Source organism: Bufo gargarizans, chromosome 2, assembly GCF_014858855.1.
Source record: "Bufo gargarizans isolate SCDJY-AF-19 chromosome 2, ASM1485885v1, whole genome shotgun sequence".
Taxonomy (NCBI): Eukaryota; Metazoa; Chordata; class Amphibia; order Anura; family Bufonidae; genus Bufo; species Bufo gargarizans.
In genome coordinates, this window is record NC_058081.1 from 695,281,332 (window position 1) to 695,304,338 (window position 23,007).

Sequence of the window (23,007 nt, forward strand, 5' to 3'; positions counted from 1 at the left end):
TCGATTTTTTTTTTTCCGATACTGGGCTGTGCTGCTGCGCAGTCTAGTATCTCTGAACATGAGCGCGCTGCTGTCAGCGCGCTCATGTTCCCTCAGCAGCACAGGGGAGAAGGAAGCAGTCTCTCCCTCCCCCCTGTGCTTCCACCAATGAACGGAGAGAGGGGCGGGCGCACTGCGACACCAATAATATGACTTTTCCTATACAGAGCGGCGCCCAGCGATGTCCAAGCACTTACTATTATTCCTGGGCGCCGCTCCGTTCACCCGCTGTGCCCCATTACTGTCTCCTCTCCTGCTCCATATGCCAATTACTATCGGAGCAATGGGGAGGAGACATCAGATTCTCTAGTAGGCGTTCCTTCTCCCTGCGCTGCGATTGGACAGCGCTACAGCCAGGGAGAAGGAACCCCCACTAGAGAAGCTGATGTCTCCTCCCCTTTGCTCCGAAAGTATTTAGCATATGGAGCAGGAGACTATAATGGGGCACAGCAGGCGAACGGAGCGGCGCCCAGGAATAATAGTAAGTGCTGGGACATCGCTGGGCGCCGCTCTGTGTAGCCTAATGCTGAAAGTCTGGACCCACGTCTTTAAAGGGACACTGACAGGCCCAATAACCATAACCGAGATCCGGCGCATGCCCAATAGAAAGCTATGGGTGCCGGGCGCATACGCAGAAGCTGAAAGCGACTCTGATGCCCATAGCTTTCTATTGGGCATGCGCCGGATCTCGGAAGGTCGGGGACTGCAGAAGCCGCCCAGCTAAGTGAATATTGATGAGCTGGGCGGCGCTTCAAAACGGCGGTTGGGCTGATGCTGGCTGGGCGCAAGAGAAGCTGAAACCCCGCCCCTTGGGCAGAAAGAACAGCGATTAGTTCAGGTTATAAAACGTGAGTTTACTGTATTCATAATGTGGACAGGGGGGATACTTATATGTTTTTAATGCACATTAGAAGACCTGTGCATGGATATTTACAGCTAATTATGGTTATTGGCCCTGTCGGTGTCCCTTTAACGCATAATACAGGAGGCAGGTGTCGGCAGCAGAATCGCATTGCCGTCACCCTGCCCCTGACAGGGAGCTGCGATCAGCGGCAGTTTAACCCCTCATTGGTGGTTTAGTGGCATCTTCTGATCGGAGCCCCAGCTGTGTAATCGGTTACCATGGCAGCCAGGTCGCTACTGAAGCCCTGGCTGCCATGGTAACATCCCTGATGCTGTGTGCACAGAGCAGCAGCGACAATGTGAAGTCCTATTCACCCTGATAGAGCTCTGTCAGGGTGAATAGGACAAGGGATGAAATAAATCCCAGGTTCTAGCCCCTAAGGGGGGAAATAGATATTAAATAAAAAGTTTAAAAAAAAACACCAAAATATTAAGAATGAATCACCCCCTTTCCCAATTTCACATATAAAATGTATAAACAATAAATAAACATATCGCCATGTCACAAAAGTCCAAACTATTAAAATATTTTAAAAAATCTATGCGGTGAACGCCGGAACAGAAAAAATAAATAAAAACTGCGCGATTCGCTATTTTTTAAAATGTAAAATGCACGTGGCTTTTTTGATTTATTGTTTCGCGTGGTATTGCATGATATAGAGTATCGCAATACTTTTTTATGGTATTGAAACCGAATAAAAAATTGGGTATCGCAGCAACTCTAATAGGGTATAGTATATTCTACACCTGGAGATAGTAGGGGTCAGCCTGAAGTTAAAGGAACATTAGTGTGACCAGAGCACTGAAATTTAGTTAAGATCCTACCCAGACCTGGTATAATGGGAGGCAGCACCATCCTGGCTGGGAATTCGTCTTGTATGGATTATAGCTTTTCCTTCTATGGCAATAAATTGGTATATCTACCTGAAGACAAGTGATTTTCAGTAAATGACAACTTATGCCCAACTAAACTCTTCTCTATGTTATTCTATCTATTTGCACCTAAGGGTGCTGATGTCGCGAACATTAGGGACCCTGCCTTCATTGCACCTAATACCCATAACCTCAAGGGAACCACTGTCGCCTTCCAGGAAGGAGACCCCCCCTCACTGCACGCCAACCAAGGGAGCTACAAAATGGCAATGTAGACTGTGCATTTGTCTGTCCACATTCACACTTACAGCCATGCTCACACATATAAGCTGCGGCTATGTACGCTGCACAGGTCCTGTTACCCTTTGCCACTCCTCAGTCCCTGTGTCTCCTGGCTAATGCCATGTAAAGATCTTGTGAAACCCTTAAGACTGCCTCTGACCTTGAAGCTATTCGGGCAGGTGGGTTCTCGGTTGGCCTGGTTTCATCGGGAGGGTTCTTTCTCCTTTCTTCTCCCTTGAGTTCATACCAACACCTCCTGGTACGGGATCCCAAGCTTGTCGTGGACCAGTAGGAAGTTAATGGTACAGTTTGGTTACCTCATCGTTGATGTCCATGCCTGCCGTGTGCCTCTGCTTCCCCCTGCCTCTGTGCGCGGCCTGCTTCCCCCTGCCTCTGTGCGCGGCCTGCTTCCCCCTGCCTCTGTGCGCGGCCTGCTTCCCCCTGCCTCTGTGCGCGGCCTGCTTCCCCCTGCCTCTGTGCGCGGCCTGCTTCCCCCTGCCTCTGTGCGCGGCCTGCTTCCCCTGCCTCTGTGCGCGGCCTGCTTCCCCCTGCCTCTGTGCGCGGCCTGCTTCCCCCTGCCTCTGTGCGCGGCCTGCTTCCCCCTGCCTCTGTGCGCGGCCTGCTTCCCCCTGCCTCTGTGCGCGGCCTGCTTCCCCCTGCCTCTGTGCGCGGCCTGCTTCCCCCTGCCTCTGTGCGCGGCCTGCTTCCCCCTGCCTCTGTGCGCGGCCTGCTTCCCCCTGCCTCTGTGCGCGGCCTGCTTCCCCCTGCCTCTGTGCGCTGCCTGCTGACACCTGCCTCTGTGCGCGGCCTGCTGACACCTGCCTCTGTGCGCGGCCTGCTGACACCTGCCTCTGTGCGCGGCCTGCTGACACCTGCCTCTGTGCGCGGCCTGCTGACACCTGCCTCTGTGCGCGGCCTGCTGACACCTGCCTCTGTGCGCGGCCTGCTGACACCTGCCTCTGTGCGCGGCCTGCTGACACCTGCCTCTGTGCGCGGCCTGCTGACACCTGCCTCTGTGCGCGGCTTGTGCGTGAAGACCTCAGGTAAGGACCCAGTGTGACAGAAAGATTAGGGAAAGCCTAGTGGAGATGAGTGGTAGTTCAATCTATGCACTCGACTATAATTTGAGGAGTGGAGGAGCCTACAGTGCCTATTCATGATCTACAGTTTAGCGCCAAACTGTATTTGAAGCCACATTCCTCCATGGACAATATTAATGGAAATTGTATGTAATTCAAGGAATGCAAGACATATATGTGTACCGTCCATGTGATTTATAGGGTTGTTGCGGGTATCGATTATTATTTTTTTCGATACTGGGCTGTGCTGCTGCGCAGTCTAGTATCTCTGAACATGAGCGCGCTGCTGTCAGCGCGCTCATGTTCCCTCAGCAGCACAGGGGAGAAGGAAGCAGTCTCTCCCTCCCCCCTGTGCTTCCACCAATGAACGGAGAGAGGGTGCTGATGTCGCGAACATTAGGGACCCTGCCTTCATTGCACCTAATACCCATAACCTCAAGGGAACCACTGTCGCCTTCCAGGAAGGAGACCCCCCTCACTGCACGCCAACCAAGGGAGCTACAAAATGGCAATGTAGACTGTGCATTTGTCTGTCCACATTCACACTTACAGCCATGCTCACACATATAAGCTGCGGCTATGTACGCTGCACAGGTCCTGTTACCCTTTGCCACTCCTCAGTCCCTGTGTCTCCTGGCTAATGCCATGTAAAGATCTTGTGAAACCCTTAAGACTGCCTCTGACCTTGAAGCTATTCGGGCAGGTGGGTTCTCGGTTGGCCTGGTTTCATCGGGAGGGTTCTTTCTCCTTTCTTCTCCCTTGAGTTCATACCAACACCTCCTGGTACGGGATCCCAAGCTTGTCATGGACCAGTAGGAAGTTAATGGTACAGTTTGGTTACCTCATCGTTGATGTCCATGCCTGCCGTGTGCCAGTGCTGTCAGCTTGGCTCGGTTTCTTACATATACCTTGTAGACATTCCAGAGTTAGTGGTTTATCATATTATAACAATTAAGCTCTTGGGAATTAACTGAGATGGAGGTCTACAGTAAATTTTTACTCGGTGCAGTGGTTATATATGATGTTACAATATTTTATCTGGTTTCAGAGCGAGTCGCTTTTACGTAATGGTACTTACCATATAGACTAGGCTTAGAGGTAAAGGGCATCTTTTTTATGGCCGATGTCTAATAAGACAATTTATTCTTCCTCTAATTAAGTATTTAAGTCTATAAACAGAGGTAGGTCTGTTGATCAAGGATGCAGATAAAGAGACATTTCAGAGTTACGACTGGGTTCACAAATTCTGTCATCAAGATTTTGTTTTCTGGCAGAATCAAAAAGTTTCTGTCTCAAGTTTATTCCTGATTCTATGAAATTGTATTTTTATCTAATGATGAATATCTGAGATATGTTGTCCTTAGACTTGGTCCCCCCATTATAATTTGGTACGTTTCCTGTTGAGCTGTCATGAGGGATGAGCTGGAAAATAGGAATTAGACTTACTGGTAATTCGGTTTCCAGAGATTCCCTCATGACAGCACCCATACATTCCCTCCCTTACTAACTACTATGTAAATACTGCATATAAGATATGATTTTAATAAATCGGTTGCATCCATCCTGGTGAAGTAATCTGGAAAAACACTGGTGGGTGGAGGTGGGAGGGACCTTTTAACCTCTGTTTCCTGTCCCAAGAAGATCAAAGGGGAACAACCTCCTGTTGTGCTGTCCTGAGGGAATCTCTGGAAACCGAATTACCGGTAAGTCTAATTCCTATTTTTAATTGATCTTTATTAAAAATATGGAGTCCTATTTTCTTTACAGAGCTGAGATGCTCTAGCAGTAGCCTTTGTATTTTCTGTCTTTTCCATCAGTCAGGAAGCTGATCTCTGACATTATAAACACTCATTAAAGCTCAAACTTTATCTTGGGCTACTTTCACACTCGCGTTTTGTGTGGATCCATCATGGAAGGATCCGTTCAGATAATACAACCGTCTGCATCCATTCAGAACTTATCCGTTTGTATTATCTTAAACATAGCCATGACTGATCTGTCTTGAACACCATAGAAAGTCAATAGAGGATGGATTAGTTTTCTATTGTGCCAGATTGTGTCCGTGAACCATTTGGTATTCGTGGAGGGAACGTTCACCAGCCTTCAGTATGAGTAGGACATCGTGGAACCAGTCCTACTGCTTTATAACATCTGCCCACACTACATATTGTGCTCTTCAGGATAATAAGCAGCTCCCCTGGCCAGCTTGATTGCCAGATCTCTCCTACATTAAGAATGTCTGGGACCGGATGGGCAACAGATCTCTCATGTACAGCAGCCAGCAACCACCTTGGCTGAAAAACAGTTCCGAGAAAGATCTTAGAATGACATATTACAGGAGGATATGCAGTATCTGTATGACCGCACCATGCCAGAGTGGCCACCTGTATCACAGCAAGAGAACATGCCACCCAATATTAAAGAGGACCTTTCACCGATCCTGACATTGTGAACTAAGTATACAGACATGGAGAGCGGCGCCCGGGGATCTCACTGCACTTACTATTATCCCTGGGCGCCGCTCCGTTCTCCCGCTATGCCCTCCGGTATCTTCGGTCACTAAGTTACAGTAGGCAGAGATTTCGGTCACTAAGTTATAGTAGGCGGAGTCTGCCCTTGTTCTGCTGTAGCGCTGGCCAATCGCAGCGCAGAGCTCACAGCCTGGGAGAAAAGAACCTCCCAGGCTGTGAGCGCTGCGCTGCGATTGGCCAGCGCTACAGCAGAACAAGGGCAGACTCCGCCTACTATAACTTAATGACCGAAGATACCGGAGGGCATAGCGGGAGAACGGAGCGGCGCCCAGGGATAATAATAAGTGCAGTGAGATCCCCTTGCGCCGCTCTCCATGTCTGTATACTTAGTTCACAATGTCAGGATCGGTGAAAGGTCCTCTTTAATGTGACCCTTCCTCAACATATACCCTGCTGCAGAACCCAAAATTAAGGGGGCACCAGCTTGTGTGATCATTGACCCAGCACCACTAGCAGTTTATACTTTGTCAATCTCAGCTCAATCACTTTGTTTTCCAGGTGTTGTTCCTTCATTTTCTGTTAGCGTATGGGCCTATGGGCAATGAGGCTATGTGGTTCATATCAGTATTTATAAAACCACAAGTTGTGCTGCCTTGTTAATTTACTTTGTGCAGAGCTTCTCTGGTAAATGGTAGAAGGGCTAACAACCAGTCCTAGAAAGGTACCTAAATGCCCAGAACAGTGAGAGGCAAGAGAGTTCCCTAAATTTCAGCGGAGAAGATTGTTTCATCCGCTGACAAGCACGAGCAGCTCCCACAGCTTGGTTGTCCGCAATGCGCCCTCCTGCACTTTGCAGCTCCGTTCTAAGTATAGAACTAGCCGTATGCCCCAATGTCTAAGATGGGAATACCCCTTTAAGGCTCATGTGCAGAGAGATTTTGTTCTCTCTCTATGAATCTGACATAGTGACATAAATGAAAATCGACCAGTTCACCTCCTCATAAGAACTCCTGTGCACGGATAGGGCCAAGTCCATTCATGAAAATCCAAAAGAGTAAATCCGGCACTTTAAATCTTCAAATGCACTTTATTTCTCTAATTTCTCAAATAACTCTCAGATACAAACCCTCCACCAGCCGTTGACGCGTTTCGAACAAAATGTTATTAATCGTAACTCAGTTGGACTCCTTATGTACATGGCTTCTAGAGGAGAATATCTCTGTACAAGTGTTGCCTAACTGAGCATGTACGGCTGTGCACCTAGAGCCTAGACTGTGCTGTGATGCACATGCTCAGTGCCTGTGTGCATGTGCCCTACCTACATGGAGCCTTTATATAATACAGTCTTTTATCCTACAGCTGCAGCCCAGAGAAACACTGTACGTTGCATGCAGCTCACAGTGCTCCTGTGGACTGCAGCTGTCACTTCAAAGCTACAGAAATTCTGCATGTAGCCAACGTGAAGCAACAAGTGGAGCATCACCTGGCCGTATTCGCTGTTCAAGGTGTTTGACTCAAGTCAAGATGCTCATCTTTATCCACAGTAAGAACGCATACAAAGGCCAATGAACCGAGAAGAGTCTGTCATGAAGGTAAAATGCTTTTAATGTGATTGATTACAGCAAACAGTATTATTTGACATGGGATTGTTTCTTTTAAGACAACATGGCTCATTTTCAAGAATAAGGGGGAAAAAAATCAAATAAAAAAAATGTGATTAGAAGCAGAAATTTAGAAAAGAGTGGAAATTCTCTTAACCTTTTTGTTGACATAGTAGCAAAAATCTACGTTTTGTGACATCCCAGTTAGAATTACAAAATAGTTTTTGATCAAAACTAGGATTCTATACATTCTTCTGGATGTGAACTTTAGCCTTGCTCTTGCAACAAAAAGGTTAAAGGTTTGGTGTCTTGCAGTCCATTGTACAGCATCATGCAACATTCACACGTGCAGACACAATATTGCAGAATATTACTGTACTGCTGGTCTGTTCGTGGAATCGAATGTTGCCTTTTGGTGAATTTTAGGATGGTCGAAACGCAAACTTTTGTCTATTGATATCGCTGTCAGACAATGGCATTGAGGGAAGCACAACAAGTTCTAGAGTACCTTGATATACAGTAGTTGCATGCAAGCGTGAAAAAAAATAGACCCTTACTTTAAACATCAAACGCTTACGATGGAGGCTTTAACTTCTTAAGGATCTGTGTTAAACGGCTTGCTCGAAAAAAACTGAATGTCACCATTTCAAACTCTTATTACCGGTTGGGAAAAATAACAGAGGAAAACCAAATCAATCAAATAAAAAAAGAATCTTCCAAATCTGTGCTATGCTTTTTGTAAAAAAAAACAAATCCAAAATATTTTTACAAAATTATTTTCTATATGCATCATTAAAATGAAGGTAACTACATTTTTTATTTTCACGCAGATATATATATATATATATATATATATATATATATATAGTTATATGTATTTGACATTCCAAACATGTTTTGAAAGAATGAAAAAAAAAGTAAAAAAAAATCATAGGGACAAAAAAAAGAACACTTTATACATTGAGTGGCAACCCACACAATCTTCTATGCAGGTGCCGATTGGCAGCAAAAAGGTTTGTGTAGCATTTATTAGCCCTTACAAGATTTACAGAGGTCTGCCCACTATAGGCAGGCTCCAACACACGCACACACAACACGTAGGAAGAAGAAGAAAAAAAGCTTCTGCAACATACTGGTAAGAAAATGTAATGTCGATGTGTAGGCAATGAATATAGTATGTAGTGCACAGGTTATATAAAGCAGTCTTTTATGTTCTATCCCCATTCGCTGGTAAAAACTTGGTATTGTACTTATTTTGATCTAAAATAATTTTTTCAATTAGACTTTATTAAAAAATATGGAGCCCTTTTTTGTGTACAGAGCTGAGATGCTGTAGTAGCAGCCTGTGGATTTTCAGTCTTTTCCGACATCTGGGGAGATGATAAGCTCCTTATCTCTGTTCTCTGACCTTATAAGCACTCATTATAGCTCAGTTCTTAACTGATAAGAATGTGGGTTAAATAAGTGTTTATGACCTCTCAGTAGTTTAGAGATAAGAGTTATTAGATGTGAAAGTACCAGTCACACAGTTAGATAAAACAGTTGACCCTTTCTGACAGAATGGCTCAATATTTTTAATAAAGGCCAATTGGATTTTTTGTTGTTGCCAGAAATGAATAAAATGCAATCATAAACAGAAATTGCTTCCAAAGGTTTACATAGCCTTGAAGAGCATCTGTCAGCAGTTTTGTTCCTATGACACCGGCTGACCTGTTGCATGTGCGCTTGGCAGCTGAAGACATCTGTGTTGGTCCCATGTTCATATGTGCCCGCATTGCTGAGAAAAATGATTTTTTTTATATATGCAAATGAGCCTCTAGGAGCAACAGGGGCGTTACCGTTACACCTCTCTGCAACTGCCGTGCCCACTGCACTTTGACAGGACCCAATGTGATGATGTTTACATTGCCCGGCCCTGTACATTAAAGTGGAAAGGCGCGGCAGTTACAGAGAGAGCAAAGAATCTAAGTTTAACGGTAATGCCCCCTTTGCTCCTAGAGTCTCATTTGCATATAATAAAACATCCTTTTTTCTCAGCAATGCGGGCACATACGAACATGGGACCAACACATATGCCATCAGCTGCCAAGCGCACATGTAACAGGTCAGCCAGTGTCATAGATACAAAGATGCCCTTTAAAGAGGACCCACCCCTTCTCCTGACATTTCTGGTATAGTAATGCATGCATTCCCCGTGTAATAACAATTCTGGAGCATCTATTCTTATGTTTCTTTGATGTACCATTCCATTTTTATTCCTGTTAGAAGTTATGAATAAATTACAAGCCGTTTGCAATGAAGGTCCAGAAGGGTTTTACTAGTTGGCCACTAGCCAATCGGGTGCCGTCAATGTCAGACTGTACAGGGACACCCCCCAACTGATAACACCCAGCTGGACCTTCACTGTAAACTGCTAGCAATTAATTCACAACTTCAAGCAGGAATAATAAAGGAATGGCACGACATAGAGTCATGCTCCAGAATTAATATCACACGGGGAATACAAGTAGTTACTAAAATAGACATGTCGGGAGCGGGGACGGGTCTTCTTTAAAGTCCGTCTAAAATGTAAAAATGAAGATGAAGTATATAGTTGAATAGGAAAAGTAATGGAGCATTGAACAAATGGGTTATTAAAATTGTAACTTATACTCAAGTACTGATTGTGGATCGATAAATCTTTGCTGTCCAGCTGTAGAAGAATAGATTATATGTATATTATTCTAGATTTTCTGGAAGCACACTGAGGGCCAGATTTATCATTAGCTCAAGTCAAAATAATGGAGTGAAAAAGTTGCAAATTTTTGCGCAATCGTTAAAACTGCAAAAACATTTGCGAGTGTAATTGGTCTCAGCGCTATGCTCGCCAGTTTTCTGAAAGTGGGCGTGTTTTCTTATGTAAATAAAATTCTAGACAGATTTACTATTGCGACAATTTAAAAAGTCGCAAAAAATTGCGCAATTTCACTCCAGTGAGGACCATGCTTATCTTATGCGACTTTTTCATAAAGACGTGCGACTTTTGTGAAGCCGCTTACTGAAGGATAAACTGCTACAGTCAAACCACATTTATTACAGTATTAAAGGACCGTTAATAAATGTGACTTAGCCAAAAAGTGACTTTGGACATATGTAAAAGTGGAGTAAGATGTAAGTGTAATGATAAATCTGGCCAAGTTTTTATGGTTCAGTAAGTGTATGTAGTGCAAAATAAAGTTACCCAAACCAGCCCATACAGCTAATTGTGACCGGGAGGTAACAGAAGAAGGTTCCTTCCACCATCTGTGAACCCGTTATTTAGTTGAGTTATGCCGGTTAGCGTAAGTGCATCTACTGCGTGTGTGCGTAGCAATATCACAAATACCTCCGGGAGAAAACAGAACACAGCCTATAAAGCATAAACTATACCCACCCAGAGGTTTCTAAGCAATAAGACCATCTCCACCGGGGTACACCCACAACAATATTAGGCGTAAGAAGCCAGAAATCATCTGTATTATAAAATGAAGTATCAGTTCAAAATACAGTAGCAGAAGGGGTTATCAGGAAATGTGACTAGCCCTCGTAGAAAGATTAGGCTTCGTACCAATATACTTCATTGACAAATCTGTATGACAATTACTGCTCAAAATCCTAAGTATAAAAAAACCCTCCCTATATCTACAAGAGAAATTCTCCATTACTGATCACAAAAGACATTGATCCCCCAAGTCCGTGTTAGATATTAGGCATTATTCAGGCTCCGTTTAGGGCAGGCCAGGTATCTGCTGCTGAGCGGGATTCAACCTGACACTGTGACTTTTCCTAAATGTAAAAAAAACTTACAAATACCTATTCATCCTTTCACATTTGGTAGACTTGAGTGAAAAGTAGTGTAAATATATTCACACGCATGTTAAGATAAGGTTTACGAAATGCAAAAAAAATAATACATAAAAAGGTTCCTCAAAAATCAAAGTCTTATGTAGGACCATGGAAAGTACATGTACAGTATTATATATATACCAATACCAGTATTGAAAATTACATTTAAAAGGAGCCAGCACGTTGAAAAAGATGCAGTCCAGTCTGCAGGTATAGAGCAGGACGAGCTGAGCAGATTGATAGTAATATTTAAGGGAAACGACTCAATATATCTTAGAATTTATTCATCCTGGGCTTAGGAGTCCAGTGGGCGGTCCTAATCAGGGATTGACAGCCTTTCCTGTAGGCATGCAGAGATAGCTGTCAGTCACTGAGCAGGACCTGGAAAGAGCAGAGGTATAAAGGAATAAATCACTAGTTCTACTAAACTTTTCCAATATATATCATATATAAATCTGCTCAGCCCATTTTTCTCTAAAACCTGTTGCCTGCAGATTGAACGCCACTTTTCTCAAACTAGACCATACTGTAAGTTCTAAATAGTTACTGGCTAAATGTATGGTTTAAAGTGTTTTCCAATATTTTTTTTTTATGATAACCTATTCTCTGGGAAGGTCATCAGTATCTGATCAATGGGGGTCTGACACCTGGGACCCCCACTGATCAGCTGTTTGGAGAAGACACTGTGAGTGCCACTGCCTTCTGGCAGCTTACCAAGCACAGCGCCATACATTGAAGAGCGTCTGTGCTTGGTATCACGCCCATCCCCATTTAATTGAATGGGGCTGAGCTGCTCCTAGGCCGACGAGAAGGTGTAATTGCTGCTCCTCCGTCCCATTCACTTCAATGGGAAGGAGCAAACTGAGTGTAACTTCTCCTTCCCATTGAAATGAATGAGAATAGGTCATAAATACAGGAAATGGGACAACCCTTTTTAACGTCATCGTAGGGGGCTATACACATTAGCTACAGATGGATATCTTAAAGGAAACCTGTCACCTGGAACATGCAGGCAACAGATTACAGAGCAGGAGAAGCTGAGCAAAATTATATATAGCATTGGGGGGAATAAACTTCAGCATAATGCTACATTCACACAACCCTATCCATTTTGCGGTCCGTAAATCGGGGGATGCACTAAATACGGATGAGGCAAGTGTGCATTCCGCATTTTGCGCGGGCCGCATTGTAAAAATGCCTATTCTCAAAACAGAATAGGACTGCTGTATTAATGGAAGATGAATTACAGTGATATATATACAGTACAGACCAAAAGTTTGGACACACCTTCTCATTCAAAGAGTTTTCTTTATTTTCATGACTATGAAAATCGTAGATTCACACTGAAGGCATCAAAACTATGAATTAACACATGTAGAATTATATACATAACAAAAAAGTGTGAAACAACTGAAAATATGTCATATTCTAGGTTCTTCAAAGTAGCCACCTTTTGCTTTGCACACTCTTGGCATTCTCTTGATGAGCTTCAAGAGGTAGTCACCTGAAATGGTTTTCACTTAACAGGTGTGCCCTGTCAGGTTTAATAAGTGGGATTTCTTGTCTTATAAATGGGGTTGGGACCATCAGTTGCGTTGTGGAGAAGTCAGGTGGATACACAGCTGATAGTCCTACTGAATAGACTGTTAGAATTTGTATTATGGCAAGAAAAAAGCAGCTAAGCAAAGAAAAACGAGTGGCCATCATTACTTTAAGAAATGAAGGTCAGTCAGTCAGCCGAAAAATTGGGAAAACTTTGAAAGAAAGGGCTATTTGACCATGAAGGAGAGTGATGGGGTGCTGCGCCAGATGACCTGGCCTCCATAGTCACCGGACCTGAACCCAATCAAGATGGCTTGGGGTGAGCTGGACTGCAGAGTGAAGGCAAAAGGGCCAATAAGTGCTAAGCATCTCTGGGAACTCCTCAAGACTGTTGGAAGACCATTTCAGGTGACTACCTCTTGAAGCTCATCAAGAGAATGCCAAGAGTGTGCAAAGCAGTAATCAAAGCAAAAGGTGGCTACTTTGAAGAACCTAGAATATGACATATTTTCAGTTGTTTCACACTTGTTTGTTATGTATATAATTCCACATGTGTTAATTCATAGTTTTGATGCCTTCAGTGTGAATCTATAATTTTCATAGTCATGAAAATAAAGAAAACTCTTTGAATGAGAAGGTGTGTTCAAACTTTTGGTCTGTACTGTATATATATATCATTTTTTAGGATTAAGCAAACCGATGACAACCGAAGAGCGAACATGTTTTGGGTACAAAAAAAAAGATTAAACAAACGTGACCTGAACTGACCCGGTTTCACTTGATAATGAGTCTCTTGAAGATGGGATGTCTGTAGCCGTGTTGGAAAATTTATGAATTTTTGCTATCAATATGCATTTATTGCGGTTACTGTATACTTGGGCGTTGCTGCTTTATGGCTGTAAATATGGGGCGAATGTGTTTTATTTTTACACCAGTCTATTCATAAGGGGTACTGCTGGTGGGACTGGATGTGTCTACGGGGTGTAGCTACCCGACAGGAAACTTTGTATTCCGGCATTGCCAGAAGCTTGAACGTCTCCATCTGGAGACGTGCATCGGTTTTCTTCTGATCCCTTCTCGGCACGTTTGCCAGGTTGCGACTGGATTTCCGCCAGTTCCCATTATAAGGGGTTGGACGGAGCTTCCAGGCAATGCCGGAATGGAAAGAGATCCATCAGGGAACAGCATAGTGTGAAACTAGCCTAAGCTTGATAGGCGGTTGCCATGAAAATTATTTTAATCAAACTGTAGTGATTAACCAGAATTTTCTTTCGAGGAGTCAGAAATACACACAGTATGTTCACTCCCAAAATATAGCATTTTACAAATAGATCTAAAGCAAAAAAACATCCAATGCTTGCTGCAATTTAATTGGTAATTAGATTTTGATAATTTTTATAAATACTTAAAAAATTCCTATCTTATGGGATCATTTTACTACAACTGAAAATTCAAGCATGTATGGATACAGTTATGTGCCCTGGAGGCATTGCTGTGTCTCCTGTTTCTTAGAACAGGGTAGCAATCCATTAGGGAGCCAGCGAGGAGAGCTTTTATGAAACCAGTATACCCAGTCCATCCATACATTACATGGTGGAAAAATGATCTTTCTTAAATGTCTTGTAGGACTAGCTCAGCTGAATGTAATGATATCCTCCACTTAGCGATCCCTTGCTTCATTCTGTAAAAAAAAGTACTTTTAACCTATATGCAAATGAGCAGTTCAGTGCACGGAAGGTGGAACAAAGACACTCTGTGCACCCTTGCTCCTCCCACTTCCAATGACAGCCCCTCCCTCTCCTTCTTGATTACAAGGCCAGGTAGAGTCTTCTCCTCTGGCCCTGTCAGTCAAAATGAGAGGCCTGATACATAGTTATAGGCAGGTCCATTAATGATCACCTACCTACAATTCTCAGTTTTTTAATTATCTTACATAGTTGGTCGTTGATTTAATGGCAGGCATATATTACTGCAATTTTCCTACAGTGGCCACTCTGCGTGACGTGTATGGCTGGCTGCAGATTTGGGGAGAGGAGAATAAGCCACTGTCAGGACACCTATAGTGGTGGCTATATTCTTATGAAAGAAACGATTGAACATGTTGAATCCTTTTTTTTTTCTTCTTATACAGTTGCAAGAAAAAGTATGTGAACCCTTTGGAATTATATGGATTATATGGGAGAGCAGCAGCAGTGCTGAACTTTCTCCATTTATAGACAATTTGTCTTACCGTGGACTGATGAATAGCAAGGCTTTTGGAGATACTTTTATATCCCTTTCCAGCTTTATGCAAGTCAACAATTCTTAATCGTAGGTCTTCTGAGAGCTCTTTTGTGCGAGGCATCATTCACATCAGGCAATGCTTCTTGTGAAAAGCAAACCCAGAACTGGTGTGTGTTTTTTATAGGGCAGGGCAGCTGTAACCAACACCTCCAATCTCATCTCATTGATTGGACTCCAGTTGGCTGACACCTCACTCCAATTAGCTCTTGGAGAGGTCATTAGTCTAGGGGTTCACATACTTTTTCCACCTGCACTGTGAATGTTTACATGGTGTGTTCAATAAAAACATGGTAACATTTAATTATTTGTGTGTTATTAGTTTAAGCAGACTGTGATTGTCTATTGTTGTGACTTAGATGAAGATCAGATCACATTTTATGACCAATTTGTGCAGAAATCCATATCATTCCAAAGGGTTCACATACTTTTTCTTGCAACTGTATCTGCTGAAACAACATCATCCAATAATACACATTACATGGTCAGGGGGTTCGACCGGTCTGAGTCTTATGATGGCCACCTTAAAGGGTTTTTTTATATCTTTGGGAGCCTTTTGGGAAGACACCCCACAACCCGTGGCCAAAGGGAAGCATTCTTACCTGCTCTCTGCCACTGGGTTCCAGCTCCTTTGGTCCCATACTGTTGCTGCAGCAGTCTGCTCCCCATATGTCAACATCCGCTTTGATGACCGCTGCAGCCAATCACTGGCTGCAGTAGTGAAACGTCCCCATTGCGTGTAGTGACACATTGATATGACATAAGAGGAACGCATCACTGTTGTGGCCAGTGATTGGTTGCAGCTGTCATCAAACTGGATGATGACATGACAGGAGCAGAGTGCTGCGGTGGGGGGTTGTTGAAGGAGCCAGAACCCAGCGACATAGAGCAGGAAAGTATGCTTCCCTCTGCAGATCCAGCCATGGGGGAGCTGTTCAACCCAGTAGTCAATAGCAATTAATTTACCTACTTGAATGAATTAATAAAGACTTTCATAAAGAAATTTTCTTAAAAATGTATTTTAGATATTTTTTTTAATCACCTGATGTACCAATAAGTGACCTAATTTGGACAAAGCTGTCCATGGTGCTTCTCCGATTGTTAGCTGTACGTTACTCTTTTAGGAGCTTATTACCCGTCTGCGTGCTGACTACATTACTTTTTGCTGCCGTTTTAGCTTGTCATGATAACATCGTTTTCTTAGAATTCTAATGACTATAGGTGGGCGGTTAAATGGGGCAGTCAAAGGAGTTCCTTAGGTCATGCTACATGATGTAGGTTTATAGAGGTGAACATATACTGAAAGTTTAGACTCAAACAAGCATATTCTGGTAAATCTGCATGATCTTACGTAGGTGGTCATCGTTGTGGCTACATCCCATTATTTTCCTTGTGGGGCCAACTAAACTAAATGTTTCTGTATAATTAGACTTTGTGTAGGCACATTGGGGGGAATTTATCATGAGATTAATATTTGAAGTCTGTGTTGCTGTACTTTGCTACTCCAGTTTTTTTTTTACACCCCCTACTCGAGTAAGGCCACATTCACGCTACTATATTTTTGCTCCGTATCCGATCCGCATTTTTTTGCGAAACGGATACAGACCCATTCATTTCAACGGGTCTGCAAAAAAATGTGGACAGCACACCATGTGCTGTCCGCATCTGTAGGTCCATTCCGCATCTCCACAAGAAAGATAGAACATGTCCTATTCTTGTCCGTTTTGCAGACAAGAGTAGGCATTTTTACAATGGGTGCTCAAAAAAAAAAAAAAAGGGATGCAACACAGATGTCATCCGTATTTTTTGCGGAGCGCAGAATACATAGGGTCGTGTGAATGCACCCCTAAGTGTGCAACTTTTTAAAAAAGTCACAGTAATAAATCTGAATGAAAGTATTTAACATAGCTGTCTAGTCATGCCTGTTTTCTCACCCACTTTTTCAAAACTGGAGTGAGTGATGTAAAAATGCCACATATTTTTGTCAGTCCAAAAAGTTGTGAAACCCCTATTTTGAGACTTTTTAAAGCCAGAATTCTGGAGTGCAGGGTGTGATACACTGTAAATGCTTTCTTACAAGTGCTCAAAGGGAATCTGTCACCTCATAAGATTTCGCAGAGACGCAACAGGATCAGGCATGCAGAGTTGTGGCCCGATTGTGACATCAGAAAGGAGGGGGTGAAAATAATGGCTCAAGGGGCAGCACTGGGAACTCGTCTAGAACAGGGCTTGGGCTCTTGCAGGAGGCGGGCCTGGACTCCTACAACTAATAACCCCTCCCCCCGCTGGACACTTTGCGGTCTAATTTACATATCAATCAAACTTCTATTTCTGACGTTTGGAACCTGTGCTTTCTCTTACAGTTGTGATGATGGTGCAATGAGCTAGCGTGCATTGCCATTTGTTAGATACACTTGAACAAAGCAACATATTCCCTTTAACATTTTGGCACTGTGTGTTCACTTTCCATGCTCGTGTTTTGTTAGTAGGTAGAGGGGGCCATACACCTTCGATCACTGTTGACTGAAAGAGTAGCTTTTCCTCTCGGCTTACCCATGCACATACATGATCAGTTTGAAGTGTGTGTGTTCTCGATGGGGAAAGGGGACTAAGATACTGCCAGACACTTCTGCTGATGACTTATATCCCTGAGAGCAAAGGATGGGGTATGTTGAAGTTCAGCATGCCCATTCCTTCTTTTCCCCAATATCTGGTGAATGAACGTTAGACAAATATCTAATACATATAACCTAGTAAACCAGCCCTGCCGAAATTGGAAGATTTGGCCAATGTTGGTCAAGTGTGTATGACCACCTTTACTCACATTACCCAGGAGCTCTAAGAAGTAACCTGTTTCCTCACACATGTTCTACACTCTATCAGAGGTCATCAACATTGTGAAATCTCCCAAAAGCTTCAAGGAGCACTAAACAAAGAAGATGTACAGAATATAAAAAAAATCCCAGCAATTCCCCCCTTTATCTTTTCATTTCCTTTGATCCTACTTAATCTCATATTACACTGTCCTTTGTAGGGCTGTATGACAACTGGCTGGAGCAGCAGCCTCCTTACTAGTGCCTTGTCTTCAGTAGAGCAAAAAGATAATTAAGCCAAACCCCTTAGCCTTTCCCCAGCTGAAAATAAAACAGCAGCAGAAGATTAACCCCCCCCCCCCCCGTGTTAACCCTATCTGTCTTCTTTCTACAAGACATGCAGAAAATGCGGCAGACTGACAAACAATTGAGGCAAGATGATCTCCCGTTTACTTACAACCTTTATTTCATGATTTAAGGTGGCCATACACATTAGTCTCAAAGTTGATCAAAATGGACGATATCAACCAAAACGAAATACGTGTTGGTTGAAATTATACAACAAACAATTGTTTTAGTCAACAGAAGACAGACCGTTATCGTTTGAAAAGAAGTTGGCTGTATTTAATATTTTTGTCCGATAATCGACGAAAGATCTTTAGGTCAAAGAACGATCACTTATGAATGAAAGATCTTTCTTTGAAAGAACGTTCCCATAATGATCTTTTATCCATCGCCCTTTTTTACTGAACACGTATGGGAAATTTGAACGGCCAATCTGGACTAAAATGTGTATGGCTGTGTCTGCGAGAAAATCGGTCAACAGATGATTGGTTGTCCAACCATCAACCAACTTCTGACTAATGTGTATGACCAGCTTTAGTGTTCCTTTAAATGTTGAAGACCCAGGCCATGGTTTGGTTTACTTTTGTGCAACAGGTCGTAAAGATCAATATTTCAACTTCTACAACAATAGCAGTGGAACTTACAGTTATCAAGTTACAAAAAGGAGGTATATAGGAACCCTCGTAGCAAAAAAAGCACTCAACGATGCTATTGGCAATGCTAAAAAAGATTTTCAGCTCACTGGAAAAATAAAGACAATTCCTGTGATAATCTAGGGAAGATTTTTTTTCTCCTATCTAAAGCATCATAAATAGGTGATGACTAGTTTCAAAGACAGTCCTTTGTCTATGATCATGCTACACATAAGATTCTTGCCTTCACCAGTCAATGGAGTTTGGTTACCATTAGATAACAGTAGGGTATATGTTATTATACTGTACATGGATTCGGTATTTCATTAATGGTTTTAGCAGCAAGATGTGACTTGTGCATGTGACACTTCCATTTAAATGAATGTCGATCAGGACAGTTAGTGAATCCCCTAATAAATCACGTGAATAACCGTTTACGGCAAACTGGATATTATAGCTTGTTTGACATCTTGAATTGGTACTATGGCAAAAAAAAAGAATTGTCACACATGGCATATCTATAAGTTTGTAGCTGGCAGAATACACAAATCTGGAACTGGTATAATCGTACTGCCTGAGGGGAGATATTATTGAAACAGTTAAGGCCATTTGCGTTTGAGAGAACTCCATGGAAGTGTATAAAGTGGGAAAGGGGGAACTTTACAGGTCAGGTTGCCAGCAATGTCAGTGATGGCATGGAGATAAAAAGTTAAGAAACAAGTCTGAAATAGCGTGACGTCATTGAGGTAAAAAATATAATAATAAAATAAAGATTTCTTTATGGCACGATCCTTTTTTTTTTCTTAATAAAATGACCAAATCATGTGACGCGTTGATACCACAATGTAAGGAACCGGATGGCTTTCTTTCGATTATTTTTTATAATAGACGATGCAGCTATTGAGCAAATCAAACTATATAGTTCAGGAGGGTCTAAATGTTGTTCTTGCAGACCTAAGCAAGCTTTTTCAGTGTAGTTCTTAACTTTTATTGAAGGCAAAAGCAACAAAATTGGACAGAGTTCATGGTAGCTGCTTACATTGTGAAAAAAAATTGTATTAGCGTTGGACAGATTAACCGGCACAGTTTGTGCTGTACGGAACCGCCTGCAATAACCGTTATATTGGGTTGTATATGACTGAGTTCCTTCTTTTGCGAAAGTGATGTAATCAAGTTTGGAAATCAAGCATATATCCATAAAAGTCTTAGTAGTGCTACTCTGAGACATCACCGTGGTCATCCTACGTAGAAACGATACTGTGCAACCGATTTTGTTTTAGTTTTTTTCCTCTTCGGTGAGATCAAATATTTTTGACCTGACCCTTACCAAATGCAGATGCCAGTTATAGTCATCTCAATAAGAATCTTTTGACTGGCCAACGCTCAATAAAAAAAGATTGAGACTCTCTTCTCCTTTTCCTTTACCCATTCCTCAAGTCTTTCCTTGAGCTTTCGAAGTAACATCTAGCCAAATAAGGTGCTGTGTTTTCATCTTGCTTTTTAACACCATCACCCTTGACATCCTTTAATGCCAATGACTGTTCCATCAACTTGGCGGTGGAGGCAGCTTCATACGATAAAGCAATTAAATAAAACCTTTAAAAAAAAAAAGACCTGCTCTTCCCATTACTCCAGGAAACTGGAGCGCTCTTCTCAACGTTTTAAGAGCTCATTACAAAGTAAGCAATAAGAAAATTGTAAGGAAGCCACATAACAAAATCATCTGCCTTGTTACCTAATATAGAAAAAGGAAACAGTAAAAATAAGCAGCTTAGACTGTAACCTCATTCTTGCTCCCAGTACGCAGATGTTGGTTGGGTAGAGGGCCAGGAATGAACTGGAGTTGTTCGATGGTGTTTTGACGCTTTGTAGCAAATGCTTGCCGCCGATTGGCAGTGTGGTTAGCCATATCCCATGTAGTCTTGGGAGAATTGGAAGAAGTTGGGTGCGAATTCATTTTGATCATGTGGTGTCGGTCTAGCATTGGTGTGCTAACACAAACATTGGTGTGAGAAAGGGCTTTCTGGTGCCCAAGACGCATTTCGTGGAACGGTGTTGGCCCACGATGGTGCATTCTTTCAGGAGACAGCAGATGCTCCTGTGAGTGCAAGACCTCTCGAGAAAGAAGACGTTCTTGAGAGATGAGGCGATCTCTGGGGATGGTATAATCATGATGAGAAGGATAGTGATTGTCTGAAAGGATGTGCTCCTGGGACATGACACGTCTTGGTGCCTGTGATTGTTCCATGTAGCCATCACGTTCGTAGTTCATCTTAATGACATGAAGGGGGAGAGTACCACGCGTTAATTCTGCTAGGTGTTTCCGCTTTAAGTAAAATTCATCCATGTCTTTCTCTGCTTCAGGAAAATAATGCAAAAGAATATAAAGTTAGCCATATAAACTTAGAATTTCCTGTAGAATATCTAAGGCATTTCATTTGATTAATTACTTGGAGACAAGGCCATTAGCTTAATATACATTTCAAATATTAAAGGTGTTTTCTCGGCTAATGCTTTGAATGGAGCTGGAGAAAACAGATCCCTTCAAAGTGTATTAGCCGTGCCGGCTTCCTGCAGTTCAGCTCCCATTCATTTTGTATACTTGTTGGCAGCATATACCAGTTTAAGGGCGATGTGCTGCCGACAAACTACAAGCCAGTTAACTTGAACAAATGTATGTAGTGAACATTTGTTCCCAATAATTGCCCCAATCCTGGGACACTGTTAAAGGGCCCTCATTCCTAGCCTTGTATTCTGTGATAGGACTCTCCAAGCTCCAAAGAAACCAGGTTTCCATATCTTGTACTGGAGGAAGATAATACTCTTCAAACCGTGGTGTGGAAATTGTTTTGTGCCAAATTTGACTATATGATCAAATGCTTGTTCGGCCAACATCTACTCCCAGTCTACTTCCTATACATATGGAGGCATGGTTTGGCTGAGCATTATGTGTTCAAAGGGGAGAGCGAAATAGGCTACTGTCTAACACCTTTGATGATGGCTTCTCTCTCTTGAGAAGAAAGGACAGAGTTTTACTTCCCTGGCAGATTCTGCTCTCCAGTTCTTCCGACTAGGATATATTTAACCGGTTGCAATAGTGACATCATGTCAACCACTGAGACTAGTGACTGGCTGCAAAGATTGCCAGTAAATATAGCCCAACAGGAAAAACCGAAGTGTGGGATCTGTCAGGGAAGTAATGCTCAATTTTTTACTTCAGGTGGTTTTCCTACTGAAATCGGACAACCTTTTTTATAACGCCTTTATGCTCCTTCATATTTTTTTTTATTGTTTTACTGTTTTGCATACACTTTTTATTTAACCTGTTGACTAAATCAAACAACTACCATTAGAGACTTACCAAGTAACGAGTCAGTGAAACAATTAGTAAGGCTGGTGGGTTTTGGTGCTTTTATTTACTGCAGTTTTTTGTCACTTTTGGCAAAAAAATTCTAGTTCTAGATGTTACATGGAAGTCTAAAAGAAATATTAAGCCCATTTTCTTGTAGTGTTTTTATCACTCTTGGGGTGCATTTTGTCTGACAGTGGCTTTTTTCAAATCATGGGATGCTCCTGGCTTTGGCATTTTTCTCTCATTTCTTGATTTATTTCTTCCATAGACCTCCGTTGTTTTTTATTTGCACCTTCAAAAAACCCATGTGTAATGTATGTTGCTGTTTTTTAATGGCATTTTTGCATTTTTTTTTTTATTTACCAATGTTTTTTCTCGTACAGCTTACAGAGGTAGTGACATCACAGGGGGCACATACTGCTTTAAAAAAAAATGCCATTAAAAAACACCAGGTGGTAAAACACATTATATGGGCAAAAACACCTAAAGCCTGCTAAAACACACAATGATCATGTTGGGCAAATTCTTAATGTGCTACAATTCTGTAAAGTCTAGTTGAACACATACCTATCCTCTTGAGAGAAGAATATCTGCTGATGTCAGACTTAATGGCAGATTCATAAGAAGGTGGTAAGTGAGAGAGGTTATGAAAGGAACGAGAGAAGGACATGGTATTATATTTTGTGGAAGAAGTTGGAAGTTGAATATTGTTAATCCGGTAGTCTAGAAAAAAGAGCAGATACATCAATGTAAGGAGCGCAAAGGTAAGTTCAGAAATTAGAAGAAAAGGCTAATGTTAGAAAAAACATGCATATTATGAACCTTACACTCCCACCTGCAGTATATGCCTTTATATTGTGGCTGTTAAGGTGAACATCCCAAGATCAACACTTCCTATCCCCAATGGTGGAACCCCCAACAGTGACAAGAA

The 23,007-nt window shown here is 42.4% G+C and overlaps 1 protein-coding gene across 1 annotated transcript in view; it reads right to left on the reverse strand.

Annotated features, from left to right (window-relative positions):
- Positions 1-20,495: 20,495 nt before the first annotated feature.
- The window catches only part of SHISA7 (shisa family member 7), a 36,761-nt gene continuing 34,249 nt past the window's right edge, over positions 20,496-23,007 (reverse strand). The window contains 2 exon segments of the mRNA XM_044278556.1: positions 20,496-21,082; positions 22,644-22,799. Of these exon segments, the coding sequence (XP_044134491.1) occupies positions 20,496-21,082; positions 22,644-22,799 (743 nt within the window).